Here is a 12954-nt window from a genome sequence, read left to right as displayed (position 1 = left end):
ACTATGACTTTTTTTTCACATTTTTATGCCTTACTATACTATGACTTTTTTTGACATATTTATGCCTTACAATACTGTGACATTTTTATGCCTTACTATACTATGACTTTTTTTCAAATTTTTATGCCTTACTATACTATGACTTTTTTTTCAAATTTTTATGCCCTTCTATTCTATGACTTTTTTTTTTTTAATTTTTATGCCTTACTATACTATGACATTTTATCCCTTACAATATTGTGACGTTTTGTCACATTGTTATGCCTTACCATACTATGTCATTTTTTGACATTTTATGCCTTACAATACTATGACGTTTTTTTTAGTTCTATGCCTTACTATACTATGACTTTTTTTCACATTTTTATGCCTTACAATTCTGTGACATTTTTATGCCTTACAATTCTGTGACATTTTTATGCCTTACAATTCTGTGACATTTTTATGCCTTACAATTCTGTGACATTTTTATGCCTTACAATTCTGTGACATTTTTATGCCTTACAATTCTGTGACATTTTTATGCCTTACAATTCTGTGACATTTTTATGCCTTACAATTCTGTGACATTTTTATGCCTTACAATTCTGTGACATTTTTATGCCTTACAATTCTGTGACATTTTTATGCCTTACAATTCTGTGACATTTTTATGCCTTACAATTCTGTGACATTTTTATGCCTTACAATTCTGTGACATTTTTATGCCTTACAATTCTGTGACATTTTTATGCCTTACAATTCTGTGACATTTTTATGCCTTACAATTCTGTGACATTTTTATGCCTTACAATTCTGTGACATTTTTATGCCTTACAATTCTGTGACATTTTTATGCCTTACAATTCTGTGACATTTTTATGCCTTACAATTCTGTGACATTTTTATGCCTTACAATTCTGTGACATTTTTATGCCTTACAATTCTGTGACATTTTTATGCCTTACAATTCTGTGACATTTTTATGCCTTACAATTCTGTGACATTTTTATGCCTTACTATAGTATGACTTTTTTTTTCACAATTTTATGCCTTACTAAAGTATGACTTTTTTTTCAAATTTTTATGCCTTATAATACTCCGACATTTTATACCTTACTATACTATGACTTTTTTTTCACATTTTTATGCCTTACAATACTATGTTGTTTTTTCACAATTTTATGCCTTATAATACTCCGACATTTTATACCTTATTATACTATGACTTTTTTTTCAAATTTTTATGCCTTACAATACTGTGACATTTTTATGCCTTACTATACTATGACTTTTTTTTCAAATTTTTATGCCTTACTATACTATGACATTTTATCCCTTACAATATTGTGACATTTTGTCACATTGTTATGCCTTACTATACTATGTCATTTTTTGACATTTTTATGCCTTACAATACTATGATGTTTTTTCACAATTTTATGCCTTATTATACTCCGACATTTTATACCTTACTATACTATGACTTTTTGACATTTTTATGCCTTATTTATAGTATGATGTTTTTTGAAATTTTTATGCCTTAATATACTATGATGTTTTTTTTTTAGTTTCTATGCCTTACTATACTATGTCGTTTTTTGACATTTTTATGCCTTACTAGACTATGATGGTTTTTCACAATTTTATGTCTTACTATACTATGATGTTTTTTTTTTAGTTTCTATGCCTTACTATACTATGTCGTTTTTTGACATTTTTATGCTTTACTATACTATGATGTTTTTTCACAATTTTATGTCTTACTATACTATGATTTTTTTTCACAATTTTATGCCTTACTATACTGTGACATTTTTATGCCTTACTATAGTATGACTTTTTTTTCAAATTTTTATGCCTTACAATACTATGACTTTTTTTGAAATTTTTATGCCTTACTATACTATGACTTTTTTTTTGACATTTTTATGCCTTACTATACTGTGACATTTTTATGCCTTAGTATAGTATGACTTTTTTTCACATTTTTATGCCTTACTATACTATGTCTTTTTTTTCAACTTTTAATGTCTTACTATACTATGACTTTTTTTGACATTTTTATGCCTTACAATACTGTGACATATTTATGCCTTATTATATTATGACTTTTTTTTCACATTTTTATGCCTTACTATACTATGACTTTTTTTCACAATTTTATGCCTTACTATACTATGAATTTTTTTTCACAATTTTATGTCTTACTATACTGTGACTTTTTTTTCACATTTTTATGCCTTAAAAATACTCTGACATTTTTATGCCTTACTATAGTATGATTTTTTTTCAAATTTTTATGCCTTACAATACTATGACTTTTTTTGAAATTTTTATGCCTTACAATACTATGACTTTTTTTGGACATTTTTATGCCTTACCATACTGCGACATTTTTATGTTTTACCATACTATGACTTTTTTCNATGTTTTTTCACAATTTTATGCCTTATTATACTCCGACATTTTATACCTTACTATACTATGACTTTTTGACATTTTTATGCCTTATTTATAGTATGATGTTTTTTGAAATTTTTATGCCTTAATATACTATGATGTTTTTTTTTTAGTTTCTATGCCTTACTATACTATGTCGTTTTTTGACATTTTTATGCCTTACTAGACTATGATGGTTTTTCACAATTTTATGTCTTACTATACTATGATGTTTTTTTTTTAGTTTCTATGCCTTACTATACTATGTCGTTTTTTGACATTTTTATGCTTTACTATACTATGATGTTTTTTCACAATTTTATGTCTTACTATACTATGATTTTTTTTCACAATTTTATGCCTTACTATACTGTGACATTTTTATGCCTTACTATAGTATGACTTTTTTTTCAAATTTTTATGCCTTACAATACTATGACTTTTTTTGAAATTTTTATGCCTTACAATACTATGACTTTTTTTGGACATTTTTATGCCTTACCATACTGCGACATTTTTATGTTTTACCATACTATGACTTTTTTCACATTTTTATTCCTTACAATACTGTGACATTTTTATGCTTTACTATACTATGATTTTTTTTTCAACTTTTAATGCCTTACTATACTATGACTTTTTTTGACATTTTTATGCCTTACAATACTGTGACATATTTATGCCTTATTATACTATGACTTTTTTTTCACATTTTTATGCCTTACTATACTGACTNTATACTATGACTTTTTTTTCACATTTTTATGCCTTACTATACTATGACTTTTTTTTACATTTGTATTCCTTACAATACTGTCACATTTTCATGCCTTAATATACTATGATTTTTTTTTCAAATTTTTATGCCTTACTATACTATGACTTTTTTTCACATTTTTATGCCTTACTGTACTATGACTTTTTTTCACAATTTTATGCATCACTATACTATGACTTTTTTTCAAAATTTTATGCTTTACTAAACAATGACTTTTTTTGACATTTTTATGCCTTACAATACTGTGACATTTTTATGCCTTACTATAGCATGATTTTTTTTTTCAAATTTTTATGCCTTACTATACTATGACTTTTTTTAATTTTTATGCCTTACTATACTGACTTTTTTTTGACATTTTTATTCCTTACAATACTATGACGTTTTTTCACAATTTTATGCCTTATAATACTCTGACATTTTATGCCTTACTATACTATGACTTTTTTTTTCATTTCTGCCTTATTATATTATGACTTTTTTTTCACATTTTTATGCCTTACTATACTATGACTTTTTTTTACATTTGTATTCCTTACAATACTGTCACATTTTCATGCCTTAATATACTATGATTTTTTTTTCACATTTTTATGCCTTACTGTACTATGACTTTTTTTTGACATTTTTATTCCTTACAATACTATGACGTTTTTTCACAATTTTATGCCTTATAATACTCTGACATTTTATGCCTTACTATACTATGACTTTTTTTTTCATTTCTATGCCTTACAATACTATGACTTTTTCGACATTTTTATGCCTTACTATAGTATGATTTTTTTTCACTTTTTTATGCCTTACTATACTATGACTTTTTTTTTCATTTTTATGCCTTACAATACTATGACTTTTTTTTATCATTTTTATGCCTTACAATACTATGACTTTTTTTTATCATTTTTATGCCTTACAATACTATGACTTTTTTTTATCATTTTTATGCCTTACAATACTATGACTTTTTTTTATCATTTTTATGCCTTACAATACTATGACTTTTTTTTATCATTTTTATGCCTTACAATACTATGACTTTTTTTTATCATTTTTATGCCTTACAATACTATGACTTTTTTTTATCATTTTTATGCCTTACAATACTATGACTTTTTTTTATCATTTTTATGCCTTACAATACTATGACTTTTTTTTATCATTTTTATGCCTTACAATACTATGACTTTTTTTTTTCATTTTTATGCCTTACAATACTCTGACATTTTATGCCTTACTATACTATCACTTTTTATGTCTTACTATACTTATACTTTTTGTGCCTTATTATACTATGACATATATATAGTCTTTCTATATACATAAAGGTCTGGGCAGGTTCTCTACGTTAAAATCTAATCTATCAAATCTATTCTAAACACTTGTCTGTTTCAGACTTTTATTATACGTTGATGATTAATGTGTTTCCTAACTTTAATATATTTGATACTTTAATCGGGTTTAGATATAGTAACCCAATAAAAACACATCCAACTGCAGTAATGTGGTTGTGGAGTATCAGAGAAAGAATAATAAATAAGACGTTTAGATTGTGACACAAATGTCCTTTTAATAGGAAGCAGATCGTAATCAGGCTGCATTCCAGTTCCACTTCATCCTCATTAAAGAACAATCAATAATGATAAGAAACAAATTAGAAACATCCTTAGTAGAAAATAATTCTCTCATGCGAGTTCTGTGTTCACACTACATTCATATTGGTTACAGAAGACATATTCACAAGCCTTTTTGAAAAACACACACAAAAGAAAAACATTGGTGAGTAATCATTACATAGCTTCGGAAATTAAAAACAAGGAAATAAAAAGTCAAGAAACATCAAAGAGACACGTGCTGGCACAATAAAGTTTCCCCTCATGCAATTGTAAGTTGATTCTATTCACAGGGTGGGCATCATTGGTCTCCACAGAGTTGTGTCGGCGTGCATGCATGCATGTGTGTCATCTTACATGTGCCCTTTTGTGCTTGAGCAGAGATGGGTGTGTGTAGATGTGTGTGTGTATGTGTCTGTGTATGTGTGCAGTGGTGTGTGTATGCGTAAATACATGAAGCAGGCAACCGACGAGTCCTGAACTAGACGATCACTCGTGTTATTTTTTATCTATTTTTGTTGCTTTTTCAGCTACAACCTGACATGTCAAGGTTTGTCTTGAGCCCTGGGATTACTTAGACAACACATGAACATGATTTAACTTCACTGTGTGTTACATGTCACAAAAGATGGGGTGGAAAGCTCCTTTTAAAAGGCTGGTTCACCCAACAAAAAAAGAAAGAATAAAAAATAAAAAATCAAGCACGATTGAACACATCACCCATTGATTTAAGTAAAATTTGGAGGCTTAAATCAAAAGGCATGAGTTGGTGTTCCCAAGCTAATCGTGGGTTTGGATTAAACATCCCTTTGATCATGGAAAGAAGGCTCTGCTGAGGATTAATAACATTCACAAGATTTGTATTTGGTAGCATTCAACAGTATTCAGCAAAGACAACATGTGACAGGCCAGCAGTGATGTCTGATGTAGCTCGACACAGCGGCAGGAAAAACCTCCTGTGGCATGTATTCACTGTCGCCAACATCATTACGTTTCACAAAGACACTACAAGACGAGCCGGACTACGACTGTGAGTGTTTGCTCACCTTTTTGCAGTGAAAGGTAAAGGGGTTTGTCAAAGCACATGACGAGACTAATACTTGAACACCATAAATGCTTGGCGGTGACTCTGATGGCTTCTTTCTTTAAAAACAAACAAAGAAACATGAACTCTGGTTCGTGCAAATTTGGTCCTACTAAAGGCAAATAGTAATTAAAACACTTTCCTTCTCTATTATCCAAAATATATGAGAAGAAGCGTGCACACTTCAAAAAGGAATGGGGATTTTATGAGTCCATAAATAAAATATCTTAGTGATTTACAAATTTAAAAAAAAAGAATCATAAGTTTCCCATTCCTTGGATCTGGATATTGCAGTTGGTGCTCCTGTAGTTATACTGACAGCGCATACAGTTTGGGTATGTAGGTACAATATATTGCTCACAATCTCAGAGCCCATTTTGCAGGTGTGACAGTCAGCCCACACACATTCACGCACAACCTCACACACCTTCACACACATGCACGCACACATTAACAAAAGACACAGCAGTGTTCACAGAGGATTTGTTCTTCATAAAAACCACGAGGTTCAGTGAACATACAAACAAACCACTATTGCCTTATAGAGATGGGTTTAGATAGGTGTGCAGTCGATCGGGAGGGAAGTGTTCCCCGGGTGTGTCCTTTCAGGCTTCATGTGGATTCATTTCAAGTTCCTCCACAGAGTCACTCATGAAAGACTTTCTGAATGGTAGCGTGTCTGCAGTGTGGCGGTGTGTCTGTGGCAGAGCAGCTGGGGAAACCCTGTGGTCACTTTGCCAACAGAAGCACAGACAGCCTGTGTTAGTGTGTAAACTGACATCCCAGTCCACTGATCCTGTAGCCCTTTTTGGAGTTAATGTGCACTCTAGGGGGGGTGAATGTGTTTGACGTTAGGGTATTGCTCCGTTTGTCGTGATGTGAAGCAAGAAAAGTTCAAAATAAATGCACATCGTGGCCACAACTTTTACCTTTATCAACACATCACATATCAGGCTCAGCGTAGTCCCACTGTCACTGTGTTTTCTCCAGGATTATGAAGGTGAATCAGGTCTGATTTATAAAACCTTATGGGACCAGGGTTATATACACCATGCTCACACAGGTCAAATATTGGAGGCACCCATCTTTTATGTGGGAGGGGAGCGGTTGCCTTGGTTACAGCAAAGTGAATCACAGTGTTCCTGGGGTCAACATGCAGGACGTTAGTACATTACAAGACAGACTAGCAGAGATGCTGCCCCTGGACACTGCTCTTAGGTCAGTGTTGTTGTGTGTTTTTCTCTTTTTGGGTTCATGGGCATAAAGGAAGCTGATCTTAGATCTGCGCTCCCACTCCAACTTACACAACACATCACACCATGGAAAGACTACGCAGAGACAACGGGGGAGAGGAGGGGAGAGACGGACTGGAAGAACGACACACAGTCAGGCAGGCAAGCAGACGGAAAGACGGACAGAGCATAGCTAGGCAAGGACTGCTTTCCTGAAGACACAGAGAAGCAAAAGTGCAAAGTGGTTGTTCTCAAACTATTCACATGGTTTTTGTTGCTGTTCTGCGTTGCATTATATCACATCTAAATGTACAGCGTATAAAAGGTGTGATGTGTTATAGGAAAGAGTGAGTGAGGGATTGACAAGTGCTTGCTAACGTGAGGCTAACCTTAAACTGAGGAGTTTGAGTTGAGCTGCTGAAATATTCTAAATTAAATCAAATTTTTTTAATAAACATATTCCTTCATGTTTGCATTGATACCATTGCAATGTAAATGTTGCATAATGTATGCAGATACAGTATATGTACAATAGTGGGTTTACATGTGTGTGCTTCTGTATTGCACATGGTCGTTTATCTATGTGGGTATGAGTACTATACGAGTGCGTAATACTATGTCTATCGGGTATGTCTCTGGTGTTTTTGTGCACACGTGTGTGTCCTCGCTCTCTCCTCCTCCCTCAGCTGCGGCCCTCCTCGGCTGAGCGCTGGTCCGACTTGAGCTTCACAAACTCTTTTGCCACGTCATCGTTGTTGCGCTGGGAGAGGATGCGCAGCACCGTCAGGCCTGTCTCGTCCATGTGGACACGTCTTCCCAGCGGCAGCCAGCAGGTGATGCTGTTCTTGTTGGCTATGTCCTTCACCTGCAGCACGGCCATGCCCACAGTGCGGTCCTCTCTGGCGAAGCAGTAGTCCTTCACGCACACCTGCAGCTCGTAGCTCTCCGGTCCCACCTCAGTGCCCAAGGAGCTGAGACAAGAAAGTAAACATTGGTCACCTGTTGCAAAGATGTCCGAACTACCTAAATCTGGCTGAAACAAGAAGCAAGACAATGATTTGAAGCCGGCAAAGTGAAAACTCACTACTGGAAGCTCTCATTGAACTTAGGTGACCAGCTGTTGTTCTTGGATTTGGTGGCAAATTTCCTCTTCTTGTCGCTAAGGTGAGGGCCAATGATGTAGACTTCTACGAAGGGCCTGAAGCCCTGCGCTTTCCATTTCAGGTCATTAGCAGCCACCACTGGAGGACAAAGGCAGCATCAGTTAAGCAGAGAAGGAAGGTAGGGGAGGAGAAGAACAACAGAGCAGATGAATAACTGAAAGATTTGAGAAAATGGGACCGTAATGCAGCCTGCTCTGCTCTTTTACCTTTGACACTGATCTTGTGTTCTCCATTAGGTTGGGGTAAGATATCCACATGCATGACCACCTCGCCAACTGCATCCACTCCACACGCTGTAAAGACATATTCAGTGAGTGGTTGATTGGTCCATGAAAGTGTGTGTTTGCTTTGAGCACATTTGTCTGAGAATGGCCATAACTGGTGTTTTTTCGGTCTGCAATGTAGTACGGCTGAAATATATGATTTGAATGCTTGATTGTGAACTACATTTAAACATACAGAAACCACACACACACACACACACACACACACACACACACACACACACACACACACACGGACACACACACACACACACACAGGTTCTCTATGATAATCAGATGAACAGGACTTGGCTGGGTAAAGCAGCCTTTGTGCCAGCTCTAATGCTGAGCAAATGGCAAACTGTAATGCAGTAATAGCTGGTAATTCGTTCTTGACACTCTATTGACACTGAAGGAAAAAGAAAAAGGAAATGACACTGAAAGAATCCAAACTGCAACACAAGTTTCTGGAGAGAAGCACTGTTTCATCAGCTGGCACAATCTGACAGCCTCACCTTGATCTCCAGTCACTGCAGTTTTTACATCCAAGCTCTGAGCAGGTCTGCTGTTTTGTGTTTCAGTGTGCACTCTAGATATATCACAGTCTGTATCTACCACACACAGTCCTATGCTTAAGTCAGTTGATTAAAAGCGGCTGAAACAGGAAAGTAAAAAGGAGCAGGATGAAGAAGAAGCAGAGGGAGAGTCAAGGTTGTGCCAAGTGCTAACACTGCTCACAGTGTCCGGTTATCTTTGGGTGGTGACAGTTTGATCACAGAGATGTCTGAGCATGAGCCTGAGCTGCTGCTGGCTGCTCGGGGGGGACATGTAGATTTTACATAACACTGCTAACACTTTACCTTTCTCTGGTGGTGTGTCTTCATTTGCCGTGTACCTGATCCCTTTCCCTCCATGGACTGAGAGGAGACAGAAGAAAGCAGCATTAAAAGATCAAAGCACTAATACAACTTCTGATTAAAGCATGGGTCATGGTTTAAAGGCCTGGACAATTACTGTGTCCTTGAGCAAGAATTTTTAAAGTATTTTTCATTTTTTGCTGATCTAAAATACGCTGTATTATATACTGTGTAAAACTAAATATACAGTATATAAATGCCAACCGTATTTTCACATCTGCTGGTAGTGCAACTGTAACTCATTGAAGCAATGAATGAAACATTTTCTCCAAACATAAAACTGTAAGTAAGTTATTCTATTTAATCCCATAAGCCCATTTAATTCCATAAACCATAGTAACAGAAAGAATAAGCAGAAGTCTTTGAATGCATATTTGTGTGAAAGTGTTTGAACCTGCTGTGTGACTGTGTGTGTGTGTGTGTGAGAGTGTGTGTGTGTGTGAGAGAGTGTGTGTGTGTGTGAGAGAGTGTGTGTGTGTGTGAGAGAGTGTGTGTGTGTGTGAGAGAGTGTGTGTGTGTGTGAGAGAGTGTGTGTGTGTGTGTGTGTAATTGCTGTTTTATAGTTGTACCCTGAGCGTTCTGTGAGAGGACAAACTTCCTGATGAGTTTGTCGGTGGCCTGTGTGTACAGAGACAAGGCGTAGCGCAGAGACTGCAGGTCTGGACTCTTCTCCAAGAACGTTTTCTTCAGGCCAACGCCACCAGCATGGAAGTATTGCTGTGTAACAGATATGACAATGCACAGGTATTGTAGACGGGTTGACAGTAAGCATACAGACGGACAGATTGACAAAACTATTTGTTGACATATGAAGCAAAGACGTGATGGCTTGAAACTGGTTTGGTAACTCAAACACCTCTAAATCTATACTTATGTACACTATGACAGACTGAAGCTAACACTAACACATTAACAGTGTGGTGATGTTTATGGTGTTCAAAGTTGTGCTGATTATTTCATGTTTATTTATACAAATATATATGTCAGCGTGAAGTAAAATAGATGACTAGTTAAAGCTCCTTAGTAAAAAAACAATTCAAATCTCCTCAAACCACATTGTCTTCTTCACCTACACAAAGTGAATCTGAAGTTTGTGTTGGTTGTCTGCTCTTATTGTCTGACTTCTCTGTGGCTTTTGTCACTTTCCAAAATTATATTTCCTATTTCAAAACACAGAGTCATCTCCATCTTGCTGGAGTGTTAGTGGACAGTGAAACTCATGGAAGGAGTTCAGGATTTTATTGTACAGTCATGTTTTTCAGGGAAAGCACAACCTCTCTTTATCCTTTGATGTGTCTTTGTGTTAAGCAACCAAAACCAAATGAAAATATTTTATTATAAGTAAGAGTCAAGAGCACTCATTTCCCTGCTAGATTTTCTGTTTGTGTAACAGACCATACGATACCTTAATAGTGTCTAGTGCCAGCTCTATTACTGCACACTGTTTAGGAGACAGAGCTTTGGCTTCCTCTCGCCCCATGTGCTCCTGCAGGACAAGCAAAGGAGTCAGTCTGTGCCACATACACACATAGTCTTTTCATATCTTAGGCATTCTGCTGCTGCCTTCTGTTTTCATCACCTTGAGCTTGGAAAGCTGGCCCAACTCCTTAGCAGCATTGAAGATCATCTGGGTGCCCTGTCAAGGACACATAGACAAACAAGTGAGTACAGTAAGTAAAGAGTGGTCTTTCAGAGATCGGTGGGTGATTTGCAAAGTGAGAGGTGGGTTCAGGACGTTTAGTGAGGACAGGCAGCTGCAAATACAAGAAATGAGTTTGAAGAGTGAACGGTAAAAAAGTAAAACTAAATTCGAAATAGACATTCAGAATAATGTAAGTCTTGGGAGAGAAGCATGGTTTAAGTGCTTTGGTGTACTGTCAGACAGTATTGCAGGACTCATGGGCAGGTTATATTGACTCCGGTGCACCGTGCAGCCGTTTAAATCAAGTTCTAATGCACTGATATCCACAGAGAGGGAGAAAGAATTGTAAATAATAAAAAGTGAAAAAGGCTATGGACGGTGGTGTTACGGCTCCTCTGAAGAGTGTTTCTTCATGCTCACAGAGGCTGCGCACACACACACACACACACACACACACACACACACACACACACATACTTACAATAACCTAAGAAAGGAAGGACAGTAGAGAGAATGGGGTAATGGCAGGATAGATGGGTTAATGTACAGTCACAGTGGAACACGGCAATGAAAAGCAGTGAAATTTGGAAGGAGGGAAGGGAAAAAATATGAGTGGAAGTCTTTTTTTTTTTAAATTACATACCGTCTGGTCAGTAAGTGTTGGAAGAACAATAGTTTTTTCCATTGTGTTCATCACCAGTTTCCACAGCTCCTTCAGCACTCTCTTCAGGACTGTCTTCTCACAGATCTTAGCAAACAGCGACAGGCTGAAACACACAAACACACAGTCTCTCAGTTAGAGATATGAAGGCAGCACTAAAACATATCTTTATTTGAAGTTTTTTGATACCAGTGCCAAAACGATGCTTGAGTTTTGGTATCAAAACTTTGTTGCTTAGTCTAAGGAAAATAAACCTTTTTTCCGCAAATTTCACTAAGTACTGAATGTTGTTCAAGAACTTTGCAATGAAAACATAGTTTAAAATCAGCAAATTTTTCTTATTTAGATCAAGAAATATCAGATTAAAGAAAAAGTAACCAAAACTAAGAATCTATTCAAACCTTCAACACCAACTTTTGAGAAAGATTTCTGTTGATTTTTAAACATTGCTGATGTTCTTACTTGCTGTCCAAAAAGTCCATGATGGGTTGCAGGACATTATCGGCCTCCTGAACTACGCTGCCATTGGCTGGTACAGTTTGACCTTTGACTTGAGCTAGGATGTCCCCCATCTGCCTCACGTTGTCTTCGATCTGGGGCTGGAAACTGCAACACCACACACACAAACATGAAAATCATCAGCTGGAGAAGCTGGTTGCAGCGTCTTTGAGTCCCAGGTGGGAATCAAACAAACACACCCACCTGACTGCAAAGATGCGGCTGAGGTCATCCATGACGTTGTTGAGTTTGTTCTGCAGCTCCTTCAGGAAGTCACTAGCTTCCACATTGAGCTAATAGGGGATGAATGGGATTAATACAAGAGTCATGTCATCTTAGCACAATCACAATAATCAAACAGCATTTGTGGAAACTTACATCTTTGCCTCCCATGGCCTCAAACATCTTCTCCAACTGAACTCTGAGCTGCTGGATGTTATTGATGATGATACATGGCTGAACAAAGAAAAATAAAAATCATTACACACACAGACACAAACACAAACACAGACACACAAACACAAACACAGACACACAGACACACAGACACAGACACAGACACAGACACACACACACACACACACACACACTTTATTGTAATCAATCAATGTTATTCCTCCTAACTGTTTTATTGCTTCTTTGGCAAAAACACTCTTGGTGATGCAGGGCAGGAGAAGGAGTT

The 12954-nt window shown here is 36.2% G+C and overlaps 1 protein-coding gene across 1 annotated transcript in view; it reads right to left on the bottom strand.

The window, feature by feature from the left end:
• Positions 1-4769: 4769 nt before the first annotated feature.
• Positions 4770-12954, bottom strand: part of LOC111229031 (protein unc-13 homolog A-like) — a 32257-nt gene continuing 24072 nt past the window's right edge. Inside the window, exons 32-42 of the mRNA XM_022755188.1 lie at positions 12651-12728; positions 12477-12565; positions 12237-12380; positions 11757-11880; positions 11051-11107; positions 10877-10957; positions 10041-10188; positions 9415-9471; positions 8498-8584; positions 8213-8369; positions 4770-8099 (exon numbers count right to left, since the gene is read on the bottom strand). Coding sequence (XP_022610909.1) covers positions 7811-8099; positions 8213-8369; positions 8498-8584; positions 9415-9471; positions 10041-10188; positions 10877-10957; positions 11051-11107; positions 11757-11880; positions 12237-12380; positions 12477-12565; positions 12651-12728 — 1311 coding nt within the window. The 3' untranslated portion in view covers positions 4770-7810. The remainder of the gene's footprint in view (positions 8100-8212; positions 8370-8497; positions 8585-9414; positions 9472-10040; positions 10189-10876; positions 10958-11050; positions 11108-11756; positions 11881-12236; positions 12381-12476; positions 12566-12650; positions 12729-12954) is intronic.

Source organism: Seriola dumerili, unplaced genomic scaffold (genome assembly GCF_002260705.1).
Source record: "Seriola dumerili isolate Sdu_G_001 unplaced genomic scaffold, Sdu_1.0 BDQW01000226.1, whole genome shotgun sequence".
Classification (NCBI taxonomy): Eukaryota; Metazoa; Chordata; class Actinopteri; order Carangiformes; family Carangidae; genus Seriola; species Seriola dumerili.
Note: the sequence above shows the minus strand (reverse complement) of the source record. Positions and strands in the feature narration are given on the sequence as shown.